This window comes from Protobothrops mucrosquamatus, unplaced genomic scaffold (assembly GCF_001527695.2).
Source record: "Protobothrops mucrosquamatus isolate PMUCROS unplaced genomic scaffold, P.Mucros_1.0 scaffold194, whole genome shotgun sequence".
In the NCBI taxonomy this organism is placed as follows: Eukaryota; Metazoa; Chordata; class Lepidosauria; order Squamata; family Viperidae; genus Protobothrops; species Protobothrops mucrosquamatus.
The window spans coordinates 654,976-682,165 of record NW_015386550.1 but is presented as its reverse complement, the minus strand read 5'-3'; the positions used below and the strand labels follow the sequence as shown (position 1 = coordinate 682,165).

Genomic DNA, 27,190 nt, shown 5'->3' with positions numbered 1-27,190 from the left:
CTTCCTGTTTGCGTCTGGCCGGGGCAAGAGCGACTATGGCATCCACAATAGGGGGTGCAGGAGCTGCATTGCTAGCTCTGCCACCAGCAGCGGACCCTGTTTCCTGCACGCCTGGCCGGCGTGAAGCAAAGAGAGGACCGATCAACATCCTGGCCCAGCTTCGGCATGCACAGCTCAGCGGCCGGGGCCTGACACGGGGGTCACAGGTATTGCAGGCTCAGCTGGGCTCTGCGGGGTGGCTGGGCCATGCCGGGGTGGGCTTCCTCAGAGAATTTGCTCTGTCCCTGGCTGTGCCTTTGGGCTGATGGCTTTTGTGTGGAGGTGGGAGCCTTGTCGATTTTAGCTAAAAAAAAAAACCAACTAAGGATAGATGGAGTTGGGAGTTCTGAGAATTGCTAGCCTCCTACTCTGTATGCAAGGGGTACACAGTAGGTGCCTGTATGCTACTCCCCTTCTTGATGATGATGATGATGATGATTTTTACCCCACTTTTCATATATATAAAATCTCAAGCTGGTGAACATATCTAATACTAGGATATTAAAATAGGATATGTCTCCTATTTTCCTCATAACAATAACCCTGTGGAGTGGGTTGGGCTAGGAAAGTGACTAGCCCAAAGTAACCTATCCAGCTTCCTTGGCTCCCAGGAATTGCTGTTGTGACTTGCTTCTGATTTGTGTTTGATTTTTATGTATAAGAGCAGGATGTTGGTAATGACTGATGTTCAGCATCTTATTATAGGTGGAGTTGGTGGGTGATATCTCTCATTTAATCTTGCTCTCATATATTCAGACATCCCATCAGATTTTATATACTGTATAATCCAAAACTAATAATGATTCATAGATAATGGACAGTTCATAGGAAAAGATAGATGATTCTGTCACTGAAATATACGTTCAAAGTACAAGTTTTTTAAAAACCAAAATAATAGCGATACTTAGTTAATTAAATTGAATTTGATTTAATTATATGTTAAATTGCAGTGGCAATGAACAGCAAGCTATTTAATATTACTTTCACCCATAAATTCTTATTATTTCTTCACTTTATGTTCCTGGTTTTTGACTACATCCAAAAAGAAATATTGAAATTTAGCAAATAATGAACTTTTGTTTCTTTCATTTTTTAATGATATGCAATCTCTTCTGAGGTATGATTTAAGTGATAACTGCCAAAAGTTGTCATTTCTAAAACAATATGGAAAAGCTGACATTGTACTTTATGTTAGTTCCTCTTAAGGACTTAGATTTTTTAATTGTTTTTAAACCTCTGGGATATGTTTCCCCACAGACATTCAGACCGTATTGTTGTTTGTCTTTTGTTAGAGATACTGACAGTTTCTTTCATATTTATTTTGCAGCCATAATCTTTGATAGTGCATATTTAAAGTATTCTTTGCAAATGGAGATAGAGCTATAAATTCTACCACTTAATTTTTTAGATTGTATAAATGGCTGTAAATTACATTGCTCCTATTTTAGATTTCCATTGCTGAAATACCTGTATGGAGATGCTCTTGATAGCTTTGTTTAAAAGATTGGAAAAGAAAAGTAGGGAAATGGAAGAAAATAAAGTATTAATTTTATTCCACCAGAATAAATAAATAAATAAATCTTCATTTAAAGTTGTTTTCATATAGAAATTAGAAAGGTTAATATTAAAGAGTGAGCAAATCTGAAATAGCTGATAAAGCTGAAATCCATATATATTATGTATTGTGTATCAGTCAATCACACAACTATTTTCTATTTTTATTCCTCAGTGAATACAGTACTCCTTAAATCTTAAATATATCTTCAGATTACAAGTTGAACCTTTTTAGCTGAATAGGTCATTTTAACCTTATTACACCAATGTATCTGTTGCACACATAACAGTCTTTTACCAATATATTTTATTTAGTTTCCATACTTTTGGCTAAATTATTACAGAGTGAGATTAAATCTTAAATTTCTGTAAAGAAGATGCAAATACTAGTATAACAAAATATTCTCATAATTTTTAGCCCTGGGTCTATTTCTTTCAGAGCTCATTTTACATTAGAATTTTAGAGAATCTTTTACAACATCTGGATGGCATTAAAATTGCCACATTCCAAAGTTAATTATCGATGTTTAATTCTCCAAAAAAATGTTCTTATTTTTTTTCTGAAAAAAATTTATCAATTCATTGATAAATTATGTGTTAGATTCTCAGTACATAAAATGCAGACAGTTAAAGCCCCTGTGAATCCAGTGAGGGAGGAGCTATAGATGTACACTATCTCAAGCCTTCTTGACCTGAAATAGCGGAAAGGGGCAACTTTGGAAGAGTTTTTATTCTGTCTTCAGTTTAAAAATTATCAGTGGAATGGATAAAAACTCTTTCCACTTCTTTGATTTCCTTTTGGGATATTGTTACTGGTAGCTTTTTGCCCACCTGAGCAAAGTTATTTTCTTGCTTAGGTGGTCAGACAATCAGCAGAAAACAATTGTTAACTCCCTATAGCCATCAACGTGTTGGGTATGTTAGGTTATATTATGAATACATAAAAATTAAGAATTTTATTTTTGGCTTCTTTCCTTATTGTCTATTTCCATTTTGCTTTATGATAGGTGATTTAATGTTAATAATATTAGTAATATGTCTTCCTTTTGAATAAGGCATTATTTTAAGAGTTTAGGAGTTTTTTATTTGTTGTTAGATATCTATCTTTTTAATTTGTTGTGTTAGTATTTTTCATTGCCTAGAAATCATCTTTTTTATGTCTATATTTCCAACAATTCCCATCTCTAAAATATTAGGATAGAAGGTTTCTTCTGTCTTTTCTAAAATGGAAATAATTTATAAAATATTAAATCATAAAGCAAGTAAGAATTGATGCAACTTAATTTTTACTACTGTATTGTATATTTACAAAAATACATGAAGGAAAAGTGATAGGAAGAAAAAGCTAAAGGATTGAAACATTGGTTTTGTAGTTTAAGTATATGTTGCTTTAGATGGGTGCTATTGTTTTCAAAAACATAGGATTCTGTTCCTGTATAATACCCTTGAACATAAAGATTTTATTCAGTAAAAGTATTTGTCATTTTAAACTTTCCTGAATAAATATCAATGGCTCTTTTCTGTAAATGATCCCCATCTGCTTGGTACTGTTGTAATTAAGGTCACAGAGTATCTCAGTATACAGAACCTCTTTGTATTTGAAACAGCATTTGAATAACAACTGTATTTTCAAGTCTTTCGTGTTATAGAAAACTTTACATTTATGTGGAAGCACTTTGGCATAACAACATAAGTAGGTATAGTGATATTACTGAGAAAGGGATAAACATGAAATATTATCTAGAATACTTTTTATTCCAATAGTGAATCCAGAATGTTTGACAGTAGAATCGTTTGCTGCATCTAAGTGCCATAGATGTTCTGATGGCTCTCATTTTGCAAATGAGGGTGTTAAAAATGCATAATTATATGTGTCTGTACTTAGTCAACCTATAGATGCTGTTTTGTGGAAAGTTTTATTTGGATCCTATTTTGATGACTTAAGCAATCGAGTTCAAATTGGATAAAGTAAGGATCTCCATCTTTTCAAGCCACAGATACATTTAGAATTTTGAATAAATATCCTGAACACCATCAAAACATAACAATTCTGTAGGATATGGCCCTTCACATAATGTTTAAAGCACTTCTCTTTTCTGTATGTGTGTGTGTGTGTGTGTATTCATTTATTCAGTTTGTATAACTGCCCATCTCACGTACATGATGCTAGGCTTCTTTATTAAATTTGTTTATTTGTTGCACTTATTTAAAAAAATATTTGATTTTGCTCTGATATGATGCAATCTGAGTATAGGAGGTCCACTTCTTTCTTGTCAGGGTCAGATCACTCTCCAATTGATCTTGGATTAATCAATACTAACTTTACAGGCAGGAGGACCTTCTTTTAATACCAGCAATCATAATTATTTTCTTGAGCTACCTACAAGAGTTGGAACTTGATATTGCAGTTGTTCTTCTCCTCCTCCTTGATGGGGCAGTTCTATTTAATAGAAAAAGAAAAATTGAGTCTGAAGCCCCTTGTATATGAGGTACTACAGAGGGCTAGCATTTTTTCCAATCTTCTTTAGTTTCTATATGAAAGCACTGAGGGAGATCACCTGTTATCACAGATATAGTGTCGTCCATATACTGATGATACTCATCTTTGCACTAGACCTCTGGCCCAACAGGTGATGTAATTGAAATTCTGTCCTGATGCCAGCAGTCTCTTGGAGTCTGCTGACTTAAGATCACTTTTTCCTGATCATTTGTGTCCATCTGATAAAATCAAATAAAAGGGGCTCTTACTTGGAGACTTGATAATTTGAAGGCTCCAGAGGTAGTCTTTTCGATCCCTGCCCTCCTTATTTGGAACAACATTCTCTTTGGATTTATATGGGCCCTGCTGGGTTTTAGAGATGCCATTAAAACTTGGCTTTTTCTGCCAGCCAGAAAAATTAGAGGCAGAAGTAATGTGAACCCTCTGATCACCTGAGGGTTGATTGAAGTTGAGCATTTTATTTAATTTACCTTTAGTGATTTTCTTTATTGCTCTCTGGTGTTAAATTTTGATTTGTATTATAGTTAGTCCTTGACTTACGATCGGTCACTTCCGATTGTTTAAAAATATGACAAACCACCCCAGGGCTACTTACAACCTGTATTTCCAACAGTTGGTTCCTCCCAAAGTCATGTAATCAAATTTTGATCACTTGGTAACTGGCTTGCATTTATGGATGTTTGCAGCATCCTATAGTTACATAATCACAGTTTATGACTTTTTTGCCAGAATTGAATTTTACTTCCAGTTTCTGGCAAAAAAAAATGCCCATTACAGACTATTTATTAAATTGATGTGCTGCCTAACTTACTATCCTTTTTGACTCTGGGGATTTGCTTAAGGGCTGCAGCATTGGCTTAATAAGACTGCCACAAAATAGGAGGTAAAATTGGGCTTGATCACATGGTGACCCGCTTAATGACTGGCATGACTTACAATCATAATTTTGGGCTCAGTTATGATCATAAGTCAAAGACTACCTGTATTGCATTATAATTGTATAATTATTATTTATATTTTAACCTTATTTACAAAAAAATATTTAAGCCACTCAAAGTTGATATTAATTGAACAGAAGCACAATAAACAAATAAATAATTTTCCCTACCCAAATATAGCCCCTGCCAATCTCAAATTACCTTTTTCATATATGCTTTTGGCATTTCCTTCCTGTTCACCAGATGGATAAAGTGCCTTTTTAAAAAAATAAAACTTTTGTGCATACTGAATATTGTGGAATTTTCTTTGTCCCAAGAAAACCAAGTACAGTTTACAGAACAAACCCTCAGCCAGTGGACTTTATCTTGCCAGCCCAGGGATAAAGCTCTATTGTTGAGGGCTTACAACCATTTTTAAAGTGAGGTATTGCATAGTGTTACAAAATATTGCATAGAAGTATTTTGCATCAGTAAGGACCATGGTTTTGAGATACTGGAATCAAAGTTCTTACTGCTTTTCTGGGGAGGGGAGAAAGGTTTGTAAAGAAACATTTATTTACTATATTTTTTAATTGTGTTTTGTAGATAGGTATTGTGTCCAAGATATTTTGCAAATGCAAGAAAGCTAGCAAAATTACAAAGAAAACATGCAAAGAAAGGAAGTTCAAAGGCAGACGAAAATAGGAATTCTTCCAGAGTATCCGGAAGAAAGTTGATAATGTTAAATGGGCATTTATGTTCTGTTCCTGCAAGATTGGATTTTTCATTTATTTATTTTTATAAAGCTTTATTAAGCTTCGGAAAAGGAATCCTTGCATTAAATGGCTCATGCCCTTTATAGTGGGAAGGAAATGTCCTTTGCGAAGAAAAATCCCTGCAGTTATTCCTTCTCTGAGTAGATAGAAAATAAACTTAAGAAATATACTGTGCTTGTGATCAGAAACTGCTGAGACACATTGAAATGAACAATATCATTAAGAATAGAAAATAAAAGCTTTCAAATATGAGACTGATATAATTGAAACAATCCTGAAGCTCAAAAAAGCTTCTGAAATAATGGTTGACTTTAAAGTCTAAATATAAACCCTATCCTAAGGGAGGGAAATGGTACATGCATATTTAAGGTATAAGTAGTGGGTGGATGGAAGAGTTCTGTTTGAAGTGGAGCCTGTGAGACTGTTAAACGTATCATATTATCTTGCAAATATGAAATTTGCTGTTTTATTATAGTGCACTACAAAAATACTTTCAAGTACTTTCTCTGACCTTGTTCATTATATTTGTTTAGTCTTAGTTACATTTCTTTATTTCGTTTTCTAACAAACAAAGAATGGATTTTATAGGTGTTTAGTAACTGATGCAATAAACCAATATTTCCAAAAAGGCTGAAGTGATCACATTATGATAGAAGAAATGATAACTTCCTAATTTATCTCAGCAAATAAAGGAAGGATTACTTTCTGTTACTTTCTTTGGTGACTACCTACTCTTGCCTAAACATCAAATTGTTATATTGTCTTCTATAAGCTACAGTTAACTTTGATGAAAAAAGTGACGTGATGGGAAATTACTGATGATTGACAGATACATAAATAAAACCCAATAAATAGTATAAGAATAATCTACTGACATATTGATTTTACTGTCTAAAATGTTTTCAATAGTTGTATGCATTTCTTGATTTTAAATTTGAAAAAGAAAAATAATTCTTCAAATTATCATTTAATGAAAATTCTAATGCTATAGCTAATATTCCCATCACCTTTCAGTGTAGAGGGGTTATAAGACAAAATGCTTTTTTTATAACCATACATCTGAATTTATTTCCAAGAAAAAGAAATCAATAATATTTGGAATTTAGATGAATTGATATATGAAACAAGTACAATGAAAGTACAATGCATGTTGCAAGTATCTTCAATGTGATATTTTGTCTTTCAAAGTTATTAGACTAATTTTGTGTTTCTGCTGTGTTAAATATATGTGTGAAACCCCAAATTTTAATGAGGGGAAATTGGCATTAATTTCTGGTGCAGTGAAAAACTGAAGGAGTGATCAATTTAAATACTCTGGAAGCACTGTAATAAGTATTTTTTAAGGATAAAATAGATGGAATCTGAAACTCTGTCTTGCAGATCACAGGAGCTTTGTTAAAAGAAAGAGACAAACAAGCAAAGTGGAATGGAATTCCTATGCTCTTACAAAAGCTCTATGAGACTAGCCATGCTAATAGTGATTTTTCTCAGTGCCAGAGCATCTTAAAGGTGAGTTTATTGCCCATTTTCAATCAAACATCACTGTGTTAACTCTGTTCTTAATCACAAGCCAATCATAAACAGTATTAGTAACTTATTATGTAATTCACTGTACAATAAAATTGCAATTTTGTATAATATCTATATATGTAGAATATGTGGATTAAACATCAAACGTTACTGTGTAATTTGTAATGTTTAATTTGTAGCATATTCTGTATGCATGATGTTAGCATAACTGCTAACATCATATACTGCTCTGTTCATACCACATATTATTTTATTTAGTTGTTTTTCATGAACTAAACATTCCTCATTTTTATTTAGCTATTCTTCATGGTGAAAATGTTTCAAACAACATTGGTAATAGAGATGATGCTGACTAGTCCAGGCTATCACTGCTATACAAGCAACTTAATTTTTTTTGTTTATTAGCATATCTAAAATGATTTTGTTATCATGCCCCTTTATATGTATGTAGGTATATCCATATATGAAATGTAATTTAATAAATTTTGTTCTACATTATTAAAACCACATCATGTCCATTTTCTTCAAACTGTAATTATGCACAGTTGTAACATTTCAATTCTAGCAATTTCTGAGCATTAGGCCTTTTTTTACCAGATAGTATTAGAACATTTCGTCTGTCACTTTCTCTGCCTTTTTCAGCTCTGTTGTAGCCTTTTAATTGTTTTGATAAAATTCAGAGCAAATGCGCATTACGTGAACATTTGTATTGGACTATTTATGATAACCCCAAGATCTATTTCTTGGTTACTGATCACTAGTTTAGATACTGGAGGGGAGGGTCTTTGCTTAATGTGAAGCCATTATGTGTGCTTTTATTGAACTGCATTTTTCATATGAATAAGCATTATTTTGAGCAATGCCATACAAAGTTTGTGGACCAGTTAAAAAGGATCAATGTAAATATTGGCTTTTTGATGTTATAATCCAGTGTTTCTCAATCTTGGCAACTTGTAAGTTGTGTGGACTTCCAGAATTCCCCAGCCAACATGATACATATACATGCTATACATTTACAGTTCTGGGAGTTGAAATCCACACGTCTGAAAGCTGCCAAGGTTGAGAACAGCTGTAAACTGTTGCTCTGAAAATGATTAATATTTAAAAGTCTTATTCTCTCAATAACTTCTGTAATTTAATATATAAATCTATCATAACTACAATAAAATTTTGTTTTTGTTTCTGCCAGGAAATTTCTCCCCTCCTTTCAATGGAAGCCATGGCGTTTGTCACAGAAGAAAGAAAAACTGCACAAGAGTCTACTTTTCCAAATACATATACATTTGACCTATTTGGAGGTGTTGATGTAAGTGATACTCTGAGTCAGTTTTGCTTTCAATACAGAAACAGGTTCTCAAATGCTGCGACATTCTAATCCATGGTAGAGAAACTTTGATAAATGTAAGGAAATATTAATGTTTGTTCAAGGCAGGAAGTGAAGACTCATCATCTGAGAAATATTAATTTGGAGAACATCTATCATCTTTTAGCTTAGAAGAGAAAGATTAAAAGGAAACAGTTGCATATAATATATATATTGCATATATAAAAAGAGTAGGAGGCCATGGGATAATAAAGATGAATGTTTTGTAATTTTACTATGCTTTGGTGATCTTTTGAACTACAAGGAAAGAGTTGGTTCTTCTGAAATGTCTTTTGGAAAGAAAAACATATGTTTAAAAGCCAGTGAGATTATATTGTGCAAAATCTGAGAAGAGTGAAAACCATTAATAAAAATAGGCAAGAATATTAAAAGTTGCTTGTAGTTTATGCTACCTAATGCAGTTTGAATATTATTCTCCAGGATATTTTGTCCCATCATAACAAATCTAATATAAAGTAGGATAGTACTTTTAGCAAAGTATCTCTGATATAGTCATTCAAGTAATTGGAGTTCTTGAACATAACTTAAATATTTCTTTTTACGTCTTCTCCATGTCACCAGCCTTCTGGTATCACCTAATCACCCAATCTCATTGCCTCTGATTCAAGCGAATAATGTTTGTTCCAACATGAGTTCATTAATTTCTAATGTAGTTTGCCAACCAGCTGTCTGGGTTTGGTTGGCTTCTGGGGAAACCATTTTTCAGTGCTAGCAAAGGGGTGATCCAGCTCAGAAACTGAAATTGTGGAACGGTTACAGTGTAGAGTATCTGGAAGTATATGCAATTCGTCTCTAGTCAGTAGAATACAACTGATTAGGTGTGACATATATTGTTTTTATTATACCTATTGTAATCATGTGTTCAGTCTTAAATATAATTTCATGTTAATAGAAGATGACAAACTGTTTTATGATTATAATAGCCTCAGACAGACTCAATTAAAAACCATCCATAAATTTAGTACAAGTCAGAGCTTGGGAAACAGCATATTTAATCTCATTAAATACAAATTTACAATGATTTTTTTAATTGGTTTGAACTGAAGAAGTAAAGCTGAATTTAAAGTTGATAGAGAAGAGAGGATAATATAATTCCTGAAAAATGCAGAAATATGTTTTATAAAGGTGGAAGTACCTATATTTCTCTCAATAGCTTTCATATAACAAGCAACAAATCTGTGCTTCTCACCAGTCCAGGCTCTTGTATAGCCTTGTCTTATCTAAAAACTGACAACGTAATAAAAGCAAATTCCATTTAATGCCTAATTTGGAGGCAATGAGATTTTGTTTTCCCAGATAACTAGCACAACGTATTTAGGATGTATATATTCAGCAATTATTTTGTATTACATGTAGTTTAAAAGTATTTAAAATAGAGCAGTATTTCTTGTTAAATGTGTATGTGATCATAATGGAGCACATTAAGAGGCCATAGCTAACCAGTGTCACATGATTTAAAATTAGCTGGTTTGATAGCCAATAATTATAATTCCAAATTGGGATGTGAAAAGAAGGTTACTATTTTATTTACCTGTTCTGACAGAGGAAAGAAGTATACAACATAGAATATCTACATTTCTCTGATTCTAATGCCAAGTGGTTGTCAAAATAGTATTTTTAACCCCACACAAAATTACAATACAATTTACTGAAATGGATAAAGATTATTGACCAGACTTTGAAGTTGGTTTGTTTTTCTAGTTTAGTCAACCTTAAACCTAGCTGGACCTGACCAGGCATAATAGGAAACATTAGTTACTTCAGAACATCTTCTATCATCTTCTTATATCTTCTGTATTAGAAGAGAGAGCACAAAGCCAAAAGCTTGTGTATTTAAGTATGAGCCCAAACATTAGAGAGATATCCTATTAAAACATGGTAAATTTTACAAAGAGATCATTGTAAAGTTTGGGCATTAGACGTTTTGTAAAGTAAGGTAAAGTCTTGTTCAAATCAAGCTGATGATTGTACAGACATAACTAGTTGTCTCGTAGTTGGCAAAAATGCAGAAGGGGATTGCCATCGAATCTGGGAACGTTTTAAGTTTCCCACACTAGTTATAAACCCAGGGTCTGCTGAGGTCTCCTATCGAAATATTAACCAAGTTTACTTTGCCTTTCTTATTTTGGGGGGCTCAAACAGGTGCTACCATGTAGTTGAATAGAAGTTTTGTGTGCGCAATAAAAAAGAAGAATTTGCTTAAAATCAATTGAAGTTGCTATTCAGATAATTGTTGTACTATTTTGTTAAAGTAAATAAAGTAATTATCTTATTCACAGCTTCTAGTAGAAATACTTATGAGGCCAACATTTATTACACAGAAGAAGAAACAAAAGAGTAAGTAGAAGTCATGTCTCTGTCATAAATACTTTTTTATTCAGTGTCAGTCACAAGTGCAGGTTTGGTAGCAGTAGTTGCAAGATAAATTATAGTTTACTCACTATGGAAACATTAACAAATCATTTAAAACATGCCTCGTATTTGCTATGTGGATTTAAATTAGTACCTCTAATTCTACATTCAGCTTTCATTAAATTTGTTTTTACTTTTAGACAAGTTATTTCTATTCTACCCATTAAGAATTAATAAACTAATATTTTTTTAAAAAAATACAAATATATGTGTAGAGCAGGGGGTCCCCAACCTCCGGTCTGTGGACCAGCACCAGTCCGCAGCATGCCAGCAACCAGGCCGCACAAACAAGAAAAGCCCCACCCACAGGATGCAGGCAGTACGCAAAATAATAATCCTGGAATTACCATTGAGATGGAAGACTGATGGTTGATTGTTAGCCATTTACTTATAATCCTCCCCATTGATACAATTAACCCTAGGTTTAGTGGACTTTAACAGCTGAAATACATGCTGTTTTCATCAGTATTCTTTGTATTTATGATATAATGTAACATACCTTGAAATATAGACAGAATGAGTGACCTTGAGATACTGTATTTGAAAAAAGCACTAATTAGAATATTATGTTTTACAGTAAGTGATGACCTTATCAAGGACTGCTTAAGCATATTGTACAATTCCTGCATATGTGTAAGTCATATTCTATTTACTAACAATTTTTTGTTTTATTATACCTAAAAACATTACCTACTTTTAAAAAAATAAAACATAGAATTTCACATAATATAATATAAACACGTTGTCAACTGCATTTTATCTCAATTTTGTCTTTTAAAGAGGATTTGTTGGTATGTGATTAATTGTAGGACTATTTAAGAGTTTAGTAATATGAAATTCATTGGTATTTTGTATATTTTTATTCCAGATTGAAAATTATTTTCCATCAAATAAGTTTAAAAATACATTACCATGATTGTTTTTGGACTGCTTTTGATACTTTCCTACTGTGTTCCCAAGCTATGGAATCTACTCCATCAATAGCAATAGCACTTAGACTTATATACCACTTCATAGTGCTTTACAGCATTCCCTAAGCGGTCCACTTTTTAGGAAAGGAATCAAGACCTTCCTCTTCAATCAGGCATTTGCAGTTGAAGCTAGTCTTTTAGGTATTTATTTTATGTTGATGTTGCTGCCTTCAACGCCCCATATACAAAAATATGAAATAGTAGATAAAATAATAACAATAATAATATCAATTATCTAACTATTCTTAATATCAACATGATCAGCATTATCGGCAAAAATATTGGGCTATATACAATATTGTCATTCTGCTAAAAATACACACACAAAAATAATATAGGCCTCAGAAATTTAGGGAATCCTCCAAAACAAATATGAGAAGATATTTGGGGAATTAGATTTATAACATCAATCCTACTGAAAAGCTCTTATCAGTTTCAACCTAGTGCTGAAGAGTTTAAACAAATGTACAGCATAAACCTATCAATGAATCCCTTTTTCCATTCAGTCATCCAGAACAGCTTCATTAGACTCCAGAAACAGACTTTCATTATTTGTTTTTACTATATATTTATTTTCCTCCTTAATATACTTGTAAAAATTGTCAATTGAGGAATACTATTGTGGATTTTTTATTCAGAGATATTGCCAATAAATAATTGGGATGAATACTTTCTTAATTTTGTAGACCGAAGGAGTCACTAAACGATTGGCAGAAAGAAATGATTTTGTGCTGTTCTTGTTTACACTGATGACAAATAAAAAGACATTCCTGCAAACAGCCACGCTTATTGAAGACATTCTTGGAGTGAAAAAGGTTTGTCAATAATCCTTTGAAACTATTAGTAGCATGGGACAATTAATTTTGGGAAAAGTTTGGATCCTTCACCCATGTACTAATGAATTAGCTAAGAAAAACCATCCTTCTTGGCAACCACATTCAAAATTTAAACAGTTGAATTTTCTGATGGTCTTCAAAGGCAGCATCATGTAGAATGCTTGGCAATAGCCCAAGCAAATTATGATAGTGATACAGGTGGTCCTTGAGTTATGACCATTCGTTCAGCATCTCTGTGAAGTTACAGTAGCACTGAACAAAGGGACTAACCCTCAAAGTTCCAGCCATTTAAGCACCGCACAGTCACGTGAACAAAATTTGGATACTAGGCAACTAGCTTGCACTTACAGCTATTTGCAACATCCCCCAGTCATATAATTACTGACCTTCTCTGCCAGCTTTGCATAAGCAAAATCAATGGGTAAGCCAACAAGGAAGATCACAAGTCACTTAGGTAAGTGTCATCTCCCCCCCCCCCAGCATTTGTTTGTTGCATGCAGCACACACTCCTTCATCTATCACTTACTTGCACCTACCAGTGCCCTCTTTTCCTGGGCCTTCCTGCTCTTGCATACGAACATAAACCTGTGCCCTCTTTTTCTCAGTTTCCCTGACCTCTTGTCACACTGTAGCACCACCCCAACTCGCTGGTGACCTGTGTTTCCCAGGCCTCTTGCACTTCCGTGTGGCACCCTCATGCTCCTCACCTGGGACTCCCTCCGCTTTCTGTTTAAGAACATGCATGTCTTGGGTTACAGTGACCACCAGGACTGCCTGGATCACCATAGTTAAATGATGCGGTCATGTGACATTGCACTTTACAACCAGACCGCTTGATGATGGCAGTCCTGGTCCCAAATGCTCTCATAACCCAAGGACTACCTGTATTAGTTCTCAACTAGTTCTGCAACTCCAGGTCGGGTTGCAGTTGGGATGCAAGGTAAAGGACCTGGTCAAAGGACCTCCTGCCTGTAGCCTTTAGTTTCCTTTCCATTAGTAGCTGTCATTTCAGGAGGATCTCCAAATCACAGGTTTGCTTCCTCAGGAGCAATGCTATCTCCTTGAGAGATAACCTCGCGATGGCGGATGGTGGTCTGTGATGGGCAAAAACGACTGTCTCAGGGAACAGCTACCCTATTTTCTCTCATCCAGATTCTAAGAGGCTCTGGGTACTAAGACAAGATTTCTGTAGCACCTCCAGCTGGGCCTGGGCTGACCACCGAATAGTGATAGCAATAGCATTTTGGCTTATATACTGCCCCATAGCGCTTTACAGCGCTCTCTGGGCAGTTTACAATGTAAAGCATTATTTTGCATATTGCCCCCAACAATCTGGGTCCTTATTTTACCGACCTTGGAAGGATGAAGGCTGAGTCAACTTTGAGCCCCGTCAGGATCGAACTCCAGGCTGTGAGCAGATTTTGCCTGCAACACTGCACTTTAACCACTGCACCACCAGGGTATGTATCATCGATATATTGAGGATGCCACATCTTAAATTACTATATGACTTCTCCCAGCAGATATTCATGCAGACATTAAATAGGACAGGAGATAAGACTGAACTATGAGGTTGAGAGTCTTCCCTACAATCACTGAGTTGCCATGGGCATCTCTTTTGCTTGGTAACACATAGAGACTCTACTCATGCTATGACAGCTGTGGTAAAAGGGGATGGATAGTGCCAAATTCTCAAAGATTACAATAGCATGATTTGAACTAGGCACACCTGATACCTTTTTAAGGAATTTTGTAGAGTTTCTAATATGCTTCACCTGAAACTGAAAAAGATTCCATGTACTGAAAGCAATTTGTTTAAATGTTGTTAAATTATTCATAATGGTTAATTACTAGAATGTAAGAAATGTTAGCAATTAACATGTGAATTGCCTCCTTTTAGGAAATGATCCAGTTAGAGGATATTCCAAATCTCGCCAATCTTGTCTCCAGTTTTGACCAACAGCAACTAGCAAACTTCTGCAGGATCCTTGCTGTTACAATTTCAGAGCTCGACACTGGCAGTGATGATAAACACACACTACTTGCTAAAAATGCTCAACAGAAAAAAAATCTGGGTCCTTCTCGAGCCGAAATAAATCAAGGTAAAATGTTTCCTTTCATTGTAAAATATTCCAAACAAGAACACTCAAGAAAATAGAAAAGCTGGAAAGAATTGTGTGCTTTTTTTCAAATTTGCAAGTGTGCATATTGTAGAAATAAGTAATCTGCAAGGAGTCAGCAGGCACAACTCAACCATCTGAACTTTTTGAGAATTGTAGGAAGTCATGCGATGACTCAGTTAAAGGGTGGGACTGCTTTTTACTTTTAAGAATGAGAGTGGGAGAGAGAAGCTTCTGGAAGGCAGATATTTCCATTTCTGTCTTAATTCTGTACTTCCATTCTCCCAGCTCAAAATAGTGCTGTAGAAATTCAGTGGCAGAATCATCAAATTTTGTTGGAGCTATTTTGGGGAGGGCCACAAGTGGATATGGAATGTTTTGCCAATTAGGTGCTTTCTATTTCTAAATAGAAATTTTTTTTAAAAATCAACTATTTTTCTACCAAATGTCATTAGTATGATATCAGAGTGCTAGGAGTCTACAAATGTAGTCCAAGGGGCATATCAGGAGCATTTGGCGGAAGGGGAATGAAAATTATCTCCCCAGAGAAATTTAAGAGCATAATTACTCATTCAAATTCACCCTAAAGTTTTCACTTTTCTGCTTGCTTGCTAAAAGAAATGTCCTATCTACTCAAATTCTGTAATGTTCTTTTATTTAAGATGAGAATATTAGTTAGGTTAGCTAAAATAATTCATAGGTTTTTCAGTAATTTACTATTTAATATGGTTCTCTTTGCCTCTTTTCCTAGCTACCCTTCTCAATATACCAGGTTTCATTGAACGACTGTGTAAACTAGCAACCCGAAAAGTATCAGAAACAACAGGAACTTCCAGTTTTCTTCAAGAGCTGGAGGAGTGGTACACCTGGCTAGACAATGCTTTAGTTCTTGATGCACTAATGCGTGTGGCAGATGAAGAAACAGAGCAAAGTAGCACAGGTATTCAGCACACGCTAAAACAGCCATTTCTTAACCCGCAATTCCTTAAAGGGTCTATCCTGAAATTAGTACCCCTAGGCCACCACATTTAAACATGTTAACTGACATTGTTCTAATCATATAGTGAGGTGGAATGGTTTTTAATAGCTTTTTGCTATTCAGTCATTTCAGTTTAAGTTTAGGCAAGGTTTCTGTTTTTTCCTTTGCCATTGTGTAATCTTTCCTCCTTTACACCCAAAGCTGCAGCAAGTACATAGCACATCACTGCTGCTTCCATTGTTTACATTTAGTTATTAGTTACATTTATAGTTTATCTTTTCTCCAAGTACCCAAGTTGACTTCTGTAGGGATTTTCCTTCACTTTATTCCCATAACACAGACTTGTGTGATGGGTTTGGCTGAGAGGGACTAAGTTGCTCAAACTCACTAAGTGGGTTTCTATATCCAAGGATGGCCTTGAACCTGGATCCAGGACACTTCATAAAAGGAAGTTCACACAGGTTAATGTAATGTCTTATGAAGACCTCTACATTGAACATTTTTCTGTCTTAGAATCTTCAGATGAGAGTGGATTTGCCAATACCTCAACGAGGAATCAGCTTCCTCAATCCATGAAAATTATGCATGAAATTATGTATAAATTGGAAGTTTTATATGTGCTTTGTGTGCTTTTAATGGGAAGACAAAGAAATCAGGTAATGCTATTATCATTTTTTGAGATATTCTCTCCGAATGTTTCTTAAAATCTTACAACCTTTTAAAAACTAAACTTATTTTAGTTCTCAGGACACTGTTGATCTTTTTTTAAGTACTTATTTTTAAACCTGCACATTTTATTCTCTGGGATAAAATAGAAATGCTCTGAGTCACTGTCAGGTCAGGTGTCTTGCATAACCGCTAGTTAAAGGGCTTTTGGTTAAAGAAACAGAACACGAATTAGAACAGTGGTGGCGAACCTATGGCACGGGTGCCAGAGGCGGCACTCAGAGCCCTCTCTGTGGGCACGCGCAGCGTCGCCCCAGTCCTAGGCCTTCAGCTGGGTTTTATAAAATCTTTTCGCTTTAGGCCTCTGCCACCGTGCGCAAAAAAAAAAAAAGAAAGGTTCAGTCAATTTCAACTTCTCACGGGGAAAAAAAAGATCTTGCAAAGTTGGAATTGATTGATTGAACTTTTTAGTCCCACCCAGTCTTCTGTTACCACTGCAGCCACACCCAGCCAATGGGCCACACCCACCCGGCACTCGACGATGCATAAGTGGGGTTTGGGTTGCAGTTTGGGCACTCAGTCTCTAAAAGGTTCGCCATCACTGAATTAGAATATCCCTTTACTATTAAGAATTTACTCATTGAAAAACATAGAATTTAGATAATAGTTTATGCCTCCGAAATCAAGTACCAATATCATATTTTAATAGGAAAATACCAACTGTATATACCTTAGTATGATACCTTTTACTAAGATGATACCAGATGCACTTAAAGACATATAACTAATTTGTTTTTAATCAGTAATGTCTGAAAGATATTTATATAATAATAATAATAATAATAATAATAATAATAATAATATGATAATGAAGAAGAAGAAGAATATGATGATGATGATGATGATGATGATGATGATGATGATGATGATGATGATGATAAAGTTGGAAGGGACCTTGGAGGTCATCTAGTCCAACCCCTTGCTAAGGCAGGAAACCCTGTATCATTTCAGACAAATGGCTGTCCAGTCTCTTCTTAAAAACCTCCAGTTTTGGAACATTGACAACTTCTGGAGGCAACTTGTTCCACTGATTAATTGTTCTAACTGTCAGGAAATTTCTCCTTAGTTCTAGGTTGCTTCTCTCCTTGATTAGTTTCCATCTGTTGCTTCTTGTCCTGCCTTCAGGTACTTTGGAGAATAGCTTGACTCCCTCTTCTTTATGGCAGCCCCTGAGATATTGGAACACTGCTATCATGTCCCCCCTTGTCCTTCTCTTCATTAAACTAGACGTACCCAATTCCAGCAACCGGTCCTTATATGTATTAGCCTCCAGTCCCCTAATCCAGTGAATTTATTATTCATTCATTCAATTTCCATAGCTGTCCATTTCAAACAGTGATTCTGGTAACTTCTAATTCAAAAAAATATATACTACAATTTTAAAGAGCATTTTAAGACAATAAAAAATATCCAAAATAAATGTACAGAGCAGCCAAGATACTTGACCAATTATCAATAAAGCCAGGAAACAGGGCCCTTAACGCTTTCACCACCCCAGGCTTGGGAACATGACCAGGTTTTTAGAGCTCTACAAAAGGCTAACAGGTTGGGGGATAAATATTGTTTCCTTCCAATATTTGAAGTGATAGATAAGGTGAATTAACTGAATGCTCTTCTTCTTTAGGTTCATAAAATGATTGCTGAATTTAGACTGATCCCTGGCCTTAATAATTTATTTGATAAATTAATATGGCGGAAACATTCTGCATCGGCCCTTGTTTTGCCTGGGCACAATCAGAACTGTGACTGTAGCCCGGTGAGTATTAGTTTATCCTCGTGAGAACCTTGCCATAAATAGCATTAACATATGACTGTTCTAGTCAGGTCACAAAAGCTGAAACTATAAAAATACCTCTTTTATGTTGAGTTCTGTCATGGTGATAAATGGCTACATCAGTATAGTTACTTGGTCATACCTAAATGGTTTGCTATTGCCTTCTAGAATTTTTTATGTGTTTCTTTTGTTTTATTTATTAATCCAGCTCACTTTCCTAGCATTCTCTGGAGGCCTTTCATCTAAGCACTAACCAATCTCAGTCCTCTTTGATTTCCAGGTCATGGAAAAGTTTAGGGATGGAAAATAGGAGAAGTGTTTTCATGATTTAGGATGAGCACAGGTAGTTGGTAATTTTCCTTATCATCACCTCAAGACCTTACTTAGCTAGCAACATTTCTTTAGGATTGCCACCTAGTTTAAATCCACTCTAGAATCCATTTTCAGATTTGGGAGAATCCTGTCATATTGGAGATAAAAAGGCAGATTCCATTGAAAACCGAGGTGTGTAATACCAAATGTAACCTTGGGGTATTTTTTATTAATAAATAGTAATTTTTGATTACTAATAGTAATGTAATAATGACTGCAATCGCTCAGCTCCTCTCTAAGTTGATTTCTTAACTGGTCACGTGTGGCATGTGTGGCCAAGATGCCCAATGCTCAATCTTGTGGTATGATCTGGTGACTCCTAAGAAAATAGACAGGGTTTTCTGTCTACTTTGGTTCCACTACCTGTTCGTTGGACCAGATCCATCGTGGGTTGTCAAAGCAACCAGAAAGATGTTTGTGTGGTAGGTGTGGTAGGTGACTGCCCTGCTCTACAAGTTGCATTGGCTAGCAGTTTGTTTCCAGGTGCAACTGAAGGGGCTGGTTATTTCTTAGAGAGCCATACATGGCTGTCTGATGAACTGCCTTCTCCCATGATGTCTGCCTAGCTCACAGAAGCCATTAGAGTTGGCACACTGCTTTTGATCAAACTATCTTGTAGCAGCTAGAAGGTTCATCTCTACCGTCCCCTGCTCTCTGGAATGAGGTTCCCCCTAAGAGCCAGGTGGCTTCCCCCAATGACAGAGGGCCTTAAAAACCTGGCTGTTCTTCTAGACCAGGGGTAGTCAATCTTGGCTCTTTTATGACTTGTGGACTTCAACCCTGTGCTGGCTCAGGAATTCTGGGAGTTGAAGTCCACGAGTCATAAAAGAGCCAAGGTTGACTACCCCTGTTCTAGACCCTCGGCTAGAGCAGCTGGAGCTCCTTGTTGAATTCATTAATAGAATTCATTTATGTATTTTTCTATGTTTTTAGCTGGTTTCTCTATCTTGTTCTCAATTTTATTTATTTATTTAACTTGGCTTCCCTCCCCCCCCTTTATTCATATTGTATTTAGTTCTGTCAGAGTTGGGCAGTGCCTAATTGCTGATGCTGATGCTGGTGATTGCAGTTCATTCACTTTATTTATACAAGTAATTAACCTCCCTTCTGCAGGATATTACCTTGAAGATTCAGTTTTTGAGACTACTTCAGAGTTTTAGTGATCATCATGAGTGAGTATATGCTTGTGATCCTTATTGCAATTTCCCTGCCCATTTAGCTTAACAGTGAATATTTAACTTTTAATATAGTCAGAAGCTCCTCAAAAATAACTACATAGCCGATTGTATGTACAGTAATTACCTTTGAACAATATTTGTACGTGTCACATATTTAAAACTTACACTGAGCAAGAAAACGGGAAGAGCAAATAAGGGAAAGGGGTTTGTTTGGTGGGAGAGGTCAAAGAAGAAAGGAGTTTGGTGGGAGGTTTTACATAGGAACTCAGCTTCAGGGAGCCCGTGACTGAGGCTGCAAGCAGTAAGGACAATAAAAGAAGCATTGTTATCTGTGCAACAATTTTTTTCTGCCTAAGAGGACAGAACTATATTTACTGCATTTGCAAGCTTGTGCCCTTATCAGAAGAGACTTGAGGAGCTCAGCATTGCAGTACTCATTGCAGAGATTGTGGGAAACTATTAAGAGTCCAGTAGGTGGTGTTATTCAAAACGTATGCTCTTTCTTCCACACTGCGTGGAGTGCAAGAAAAAAACTAGGAAGAACTGGAGACTGTAAATCAGGAAGACATGATTGAAACTTGATGAGATAATTAGCACATAGAAAGTGGAAGTTACCACTCATTTTTTTTTAAAAAAAGAGAGGCCCTACAGACAGGAGGAATACACTATGCACAAATAAAAGCAACAACTCTGCACAGAAACCCAGGGGCTGGATCATAGAAATCCTATTGGAAGTGTTTGGGTAGCAATAAAAGAAGAGAAAACCAAAAATGGTAATATGTAGAACTTATGAGAGGATGTTTAGTCAGGAAGAAGGTATGGTTATGCTTCTATCTATTTAACTATAGGTAGGTAGGTAGGTAGGTAGGTAGATAGATAGATAGATAGATAGATAGATAGATAGATAGATAGATAGATAGAAAGAAGCACAGAGTGTCAATCGGTTCTGTGGGTTCTTGTCCATCTTTTTCATGCATTGATTGTTACTGATTCCGTTCCCTGAACCTTCAATGTCCCAAACTGTGAATGGTCTATGAGGTTATTCAATATAGTTGCCAGTGTTTACCTCCTAATATTGTTTTTATAAAACTGACCATCTCTGTCTGATCCCAAACCTTGACATTGTTGCAAATGCTGTAAATTTTGGAAATAGCAAATAAATAATGCATTACATAAGCTAATAGAGGTGTTCATTTATCTGTTCTAATGTTCGTATTAGGAACAAATATCTACTTTTAAACAGTCAAGAACTTAATGAATTGAGCGCAATCTCTCTAAAAGCCAACATCCCTGAGGTTGAGGCTGTTGTCAACACAGACAGGTAGAAAACTGTGAATACATATTTTTCTGCATAATTTGTTTTCTGAAGTAATCTTTGCATAGTGGCCCATTTAACCATGACTTTCTCATGAATATTCAGCAATGCGGCTTAAATTTAAATGTATGCCACTCTGCCTGCAGAATTGATTTTTTTTAAATGCACCAATTTTTAAAATTCAGATAGAAAAAATATTGTAGATTATACAGCTCAAATGTGAAAGCTATATAAGTGAAATCTGACATGTGGACCTTGACTTTCTCTATAAAACTGGGCAATGTACAGTATTGAAGGAGAAGTATACTAAATAGTAATTGTATAGCTTCACATGGCAGTCCACTGGTTTACTTATTTAACACTTTCCTATACTTTAGAAGTTTAATTTGCGATGGGAAAAGAGGCTTGCTAACCAGACTTCTTCAGGTAATGAAGAAAGAACCAGCAGAATCGTCATTCAGGTGAGTTCTGCTCTTGCTACATCTTGGGGCCTGCATCTTGTTACATCTTGGGGCCTGCAGAGAATTTATTTCATTATCCTCTATTAAAAAATTAAATTGAGTTCATGGCAATAAACAGTAACCTTATTGTTTTACTCTGCAATGTTTCAGCCTTGCCCATGGCATTAAAAGTTGCTTAGTCTCCAGAGATGTTGGCTATCAGAGCCTTAGATCGAAAATAATATGTTCTAGAGAGAGAGTGATCCGTATATGTAGTCAGTGGTAGCTATTATATTTTTTTTCTAATGATTTCTATTAGTAAGAAGTTGCACAAATATCATTTTGATTCTGAGGTGATAAAATTGATGCTTTTTTGCTATGGCAAAGTTCCAGTTACATGATGAGCAAAATTTATTCTCCACATAATGGTCCAAGATTGAAAAATTAAGTATTTTCATTGGTCTTCTTCCTCTTCCTGTTTCTCTCCAAAGAAGAATTATATACCCTGGCTAAGCATGAATAACAATGTTAATTTTGTTTTGTTGTATTGATGTGTTTAATGGAGAAAAAAGGAACATGTGCTTAATTTTCTTCTGTTTTACCAGATTTTGGCAAGCAAGGGCAGTTGAAAGTTTCTTACGAGGTGCTACTTCCTATGCAGATCAGATGTTCTTGCTAAAAAGGGGGCTTTTAGAGGTAATTTAATTTAGCATCAGTATTCAAGAAATTAACTTTTAAACTTTACCAGAAAACTGTTGTTACATGTAGAATCTGTTTGAAAGTACAGGTGTACATTATTAATTTTAATAATTTCCCAAATCATGAAACATATTTTTGTAGTATGTAACAAAAAAAATCTTGTTGCTAAGTGAATGTTTGATTTTAATATGTTACTATATTATTAATTGTATTCTATTGTAATGCAGAATGTAATATCTTGAACTTATAGTAACAGTCCGTTTAATCTTGCCAGCATATTCTGTACTGCATTGTTGACAGTGAATGCAAATCACGAGATGTGCTTCAAAGTTATTTTGATCTTCTGGGGGAACTGATGAAATTCAACATAGACGCTTTCAAGAGATTTAATAAGTACATCAACACAGAGGAAAAGGTAAAACTAAAATCCTAGAATCCCTTTTATACAGTTTTAGTATTATACTTGTTTATTTATTTATTTGTACATAGTACTCTTGGTAGAGCCTAATGATTCCAATATTTTAGTTTCAGATATTTTTGAATCAGATCAACAGTTCACTGGTTGATTCCAACATGTTGGTTCGTTGTATTACTTTGTCCCTGGATCGATTTGAGAGCCAGTCAGATATTAAAGGTAAAATAATTGTTTTGAAGCCAAGGAATAACATTAAAAATCTGCGCAAGTATGTCTTTTTGCAGCTTATCTGTATAACTCTTAGCCATTGCTGGAAATACTCTGAGATCATTAACACAGTTTATTCATAAATGTAGTTTAATCTGTTGAAATGCTGATGAACAGCGGTACCGTCCTTGAAGCAAATATTCCAATATAACCAACAATTTTACTAGCAATTGTGCGATCAAGGTTTGTATAGGAAACAAGTATCCCTTATCCTAAATACCCTCAGTTCCCAACATTGATACCGCATTGGCTAATGCCAGGTTTTCTTTGAAGAGACCAAAGTTACATTCTGAAAAGCACTGCAATTACAACCAATCTTTCCAACAAGTTATGAGTGGAAGTCATATTAGCAGTGCTTTTTTTTTCCTGTTCAGAATTATAGCTCATTCATGACTTATCACTTTAAATCTAACACACTTTCTTTTTTGTAGTTGCAGAAGTCTTGTCTGAGTGCCGCCTCTTATCATACATGTCACAGATGTCCATGAGGATGTCCTTTCTTTTCCGACTCATTAATATTATTCATGTACAAACACTGACCCAGGTAACATATGGCAATTGGATTTCAGGAATCATATGTATATATTGATCCATAAAATGATATTTTATACCTTGTTGATTAGATTCTGTCGAATAACTAACAATATGGTTTCTCATCTTGATTCTTTTTTCAACTAGGAAAACGTAAGTTGTCTGAACACAAGTCTAGTTATCTTAATGTTAGCTCGAAGAAAAGACAAGCTCCCATTTTATCTGCGTACCCTTCAAGAGATGGAATATACAAAGAAATATCCTGGTTTCATCCTGAACAATTTTCATAGTCTTCTTCGTTTCTGGCAGCAGCATTACCTCAATAAGGACAAGGACAGCACCTGTTTAGAAAATGTAAGCCTGCAACCTAAGTTCCTTGCAAATATTTACGTTTCAAAATTGTGATGCGGAAGAGAGGAGAAAACTTTTGATGGAATAAAACAAATGAGGGAAAAAAATAAGATGTCCTGTTTGAGCTTTCAACAGTGGAAAACACTCATTATTTTGTAGTGTTTCTACTTGCTTGTGAGGCTGAACAGGTAATGTATTACTATAGGAACATTATAGTGAATATATAGTGGATATATTCACTGTATCCAAATGTTTACTGCAGACTTTTTAAAAACAGAATTGCTGCATTACCAGAGATAAAATTTTGTGTTTAATACAAATAGTTTTATTCTTTTAAATATAGGAAAATGCTGCCTCATTAGAAAATATCTGTACAGTCTTTTTGTTCTTTGCAAGGGGACAATCCATTTCTGCCTGAAAGAACAAGTTATGTTGTGCAGTGAACAGCATTAGCAAATAGCAGTCTTCCACCAAAGTTGGTTATTAATAATAGCTACATTTCAGAATGCATTATGGTATGATAGATACAATTCCAAAATATCCGCGAATATTTTTCATGTATCCTTTATTGAGAATTCTGATAATTGAACTCTTGAACTAAATATATATTCCGGTGCAGCCAGACAGAGACATTGGTGTGTGATATTCTTACCAGGATGGACTTTTTATGCTTCCATTTCATACCAATACTGCATTCAGAATGTCAAACCTAAAAGACTGTTTCTGTGACAGAGAAAACTGACTGTACAAGAAGATAAAATATCATACATGAAATGGGTGAATCCAAAAAATAATGTAGGATTTTCATTGGCCAGAAAATTAAGCTTTCCTGATTATTTAATATAACATATATGTTCTGTTAAATGAGCAAATTTATTTTGCTTTTGATATTTAATTTATACACTACCAAAATTAGCTTTTCCCGGCCCAGAATGTTACATAAACTAACTAAAAAATATGACATCAGCCGATGTTATTTAAAGCAGCATTTAGGTTAAATTAAGCATTATATTTTACTTAATTCTAAAATAGAAAAGCTGCCAAGCATGAGGCAAATAATTTCTTATTTAATCACCTGCATACATAGGATAACCTAGCAAGCTTTCTGGGTTTCAATTCAGTCTTGCTTCATTTTTCTTTTGTAACCCTGTATATTCTCAATCATTTTTAGTCTATTTGATTTGAACTGGACCAAATTATTTGGCAATTTCTGTATCATCTGGGTGTAATATATTCCTAATGCAGAATGGGTTATACTTAGCAGTTCTCAAAATTTGTAATTCTGCAGCATCTTAAATGATAAATGAAGTTCTATTATCCCTGCTTGAATAAAACATTTTTCCCCATGGGACTATATTTTAGCAAAATATGTTATCATTTTGAGGCATTAAATTTTATGTGGTAGGAACAGTAATACTGCAGCTTCCCACTGTAGTTTTTCACAGGTAAGAAAAGAAACAAAACCCAAAGGAAATTTTGATTGCACAAATTTAGTCAATAAAGATCTCCTTGAAATTGCTCTAAACTACCCCACCGCCCCAATCCCTGGGTTAATGTGTACATGAAATTCTTTTGATCTGGATTCTATATAGCATCTAGTTTTCTTGGAGATCAGGTTAACAGTGGGGTGAATTGTTGATGAATTGTTGATGAATTGTTGATGAATTCCTGTAACACCTGAACCTATCAAGATTGAATCTCCAAAATGTGGTGGCAAATTATTAATTTTGAGGGCAACTTTTAATGGACTTTTGGAGGACAGAGATCAATTTGGTGGGTTATATATTAACACATCCTACATCTGTTGTACCTCAAAATAATCCTTCAACACTTCCCTTCAAAAAGGAGCAAAACATTTCTACAGAGCATTTTTCATTACTGTTGGGGGGGGGGGCAATTGCATATGTGCTACAATATCAACTCAAAGTATTTGGTGGCCTATTCAAATACTAGCAATGAGATGTTAATGGTATATATTTATTTAGGAAATTTAGATGATTGCCCAGTTCACTCACAGTTACTCCAGACAACTTACAGAAAAAAAGCACCAAATACAATACCTGAGACACCCGCATTCTCCTGGCAACAGCATTCAAACAAACGACTTGATGGGTTCCCAGGTCCGTTGGCAAACCAATGTTTTCAGGGCCTTTCGGAAGAATATCAAGGGGGCCAGTCTTATCTCTGCAGGATGATGTTCCTTTTCTTGGCCCCGCTAGGTAGACCTCCTTAACTGGGGTGACCTGTAAAATATCCTGCTTCCCCACTATATCCTGATGGGTAAAATATCCCGCTTCCCCACTATATACCCTGATGTAACTGGAAAAATATAGCCCTTCAAATAACCTCGCCCTCGCCCATGTAGGGCTTTAAAGGTAATAGCCAGCACCCTGAATTGGTCCCAGAAGCAAATCAACAACCCATGCAGTTCCTACAAGAGAGATGCCGTTCCTACATGTGCAAATCTAGACTTGCCTAAAACCAGGCGGGCTGCCATATTTTGAACTAGATGAAGCTTCCAGATACTTTTCAAGAGCAACCCCATATAGAACGCCATTTGTACTAGCAAGCCATATTCCAGAGACATTTGTTTTGTTTGTGCTTATTTTTCTTTCTTTTCCCTTTATAGAGTTCATGTATTAGTTTTTCCTATTGGAAAGAGACTGTGTCTGTTCTGCTTAGTACCGATCGGACATCACCTTGTGCCATAATTAGCTACATTGATGAGGCATACATGGATATTGACAGAGACTTCACCGAAGAGTAATTCCACCGGTTCTCACTTCCAGTGGACAATACCTCAGAGGGAATCTTGCAGACGTTGGATTTTCAGGGATATGCTGTGTGCACAAACTTAGAACTATGGAATATTACTATCTTAATGTATTTTCTCCCCTTGCCCCACCACCCTCTTTAAAGAGCAAGATTTCACAAACTTGAAACGTATCACATATTCAGGGAAATCTGCATACTGTTTGGAATTGTCTGCAAAAAGGTCCACTTTCCCCTGCTCATTATGACTAGAAGCCTTTGAGTTTGGGAGGTGGGACCTTTCCAATATGCAAGGGTTAGCTGTGATTTTCTTTCTGGTAACCCAAATTAGA

At 35.3% G+C, this 27,190-nt stretch overlaps 1 protein-coding gene across 1 annotated transcript; it reads left to right on the top strand.

Annotated features, from left to right (window-relative positions):
- TRPC4AP (transient receptor potential cation channel subfamily C member 4 associated protein) lies at positions 1-27,190 on the top strand. Its single transcript, XM_015813784.1, has 19 exons — positions 1-206; positions 7,167-7,295; positions 8,506-8,622; positions 10,980-11,037; positions 11,690-11,745; positions 12,770-12,898; positions 14,820-15,021; positions 15,791-15,979; positions 16,532-16,674; positions 18,369-18,500; positions 20,004-20,062; positions 21,288-21,389; positions 21,761-21,844; positions 22,429-22,519; positions 22,797-22,937; positions 23,048-23,156; positions 23,636-23,748; positions 23,883-24,089; positions 26,716-27,190. Exons 1-19 carry the CDS (start codon positions 36-38, stop codon positions 26,851-26,853), a joined length of 2,370 nt encoding a protein of 789 aa, XP_015669270.1. The 5' UTR covers positions 1-35; the 3' UTR covers positions 26,854-27,190.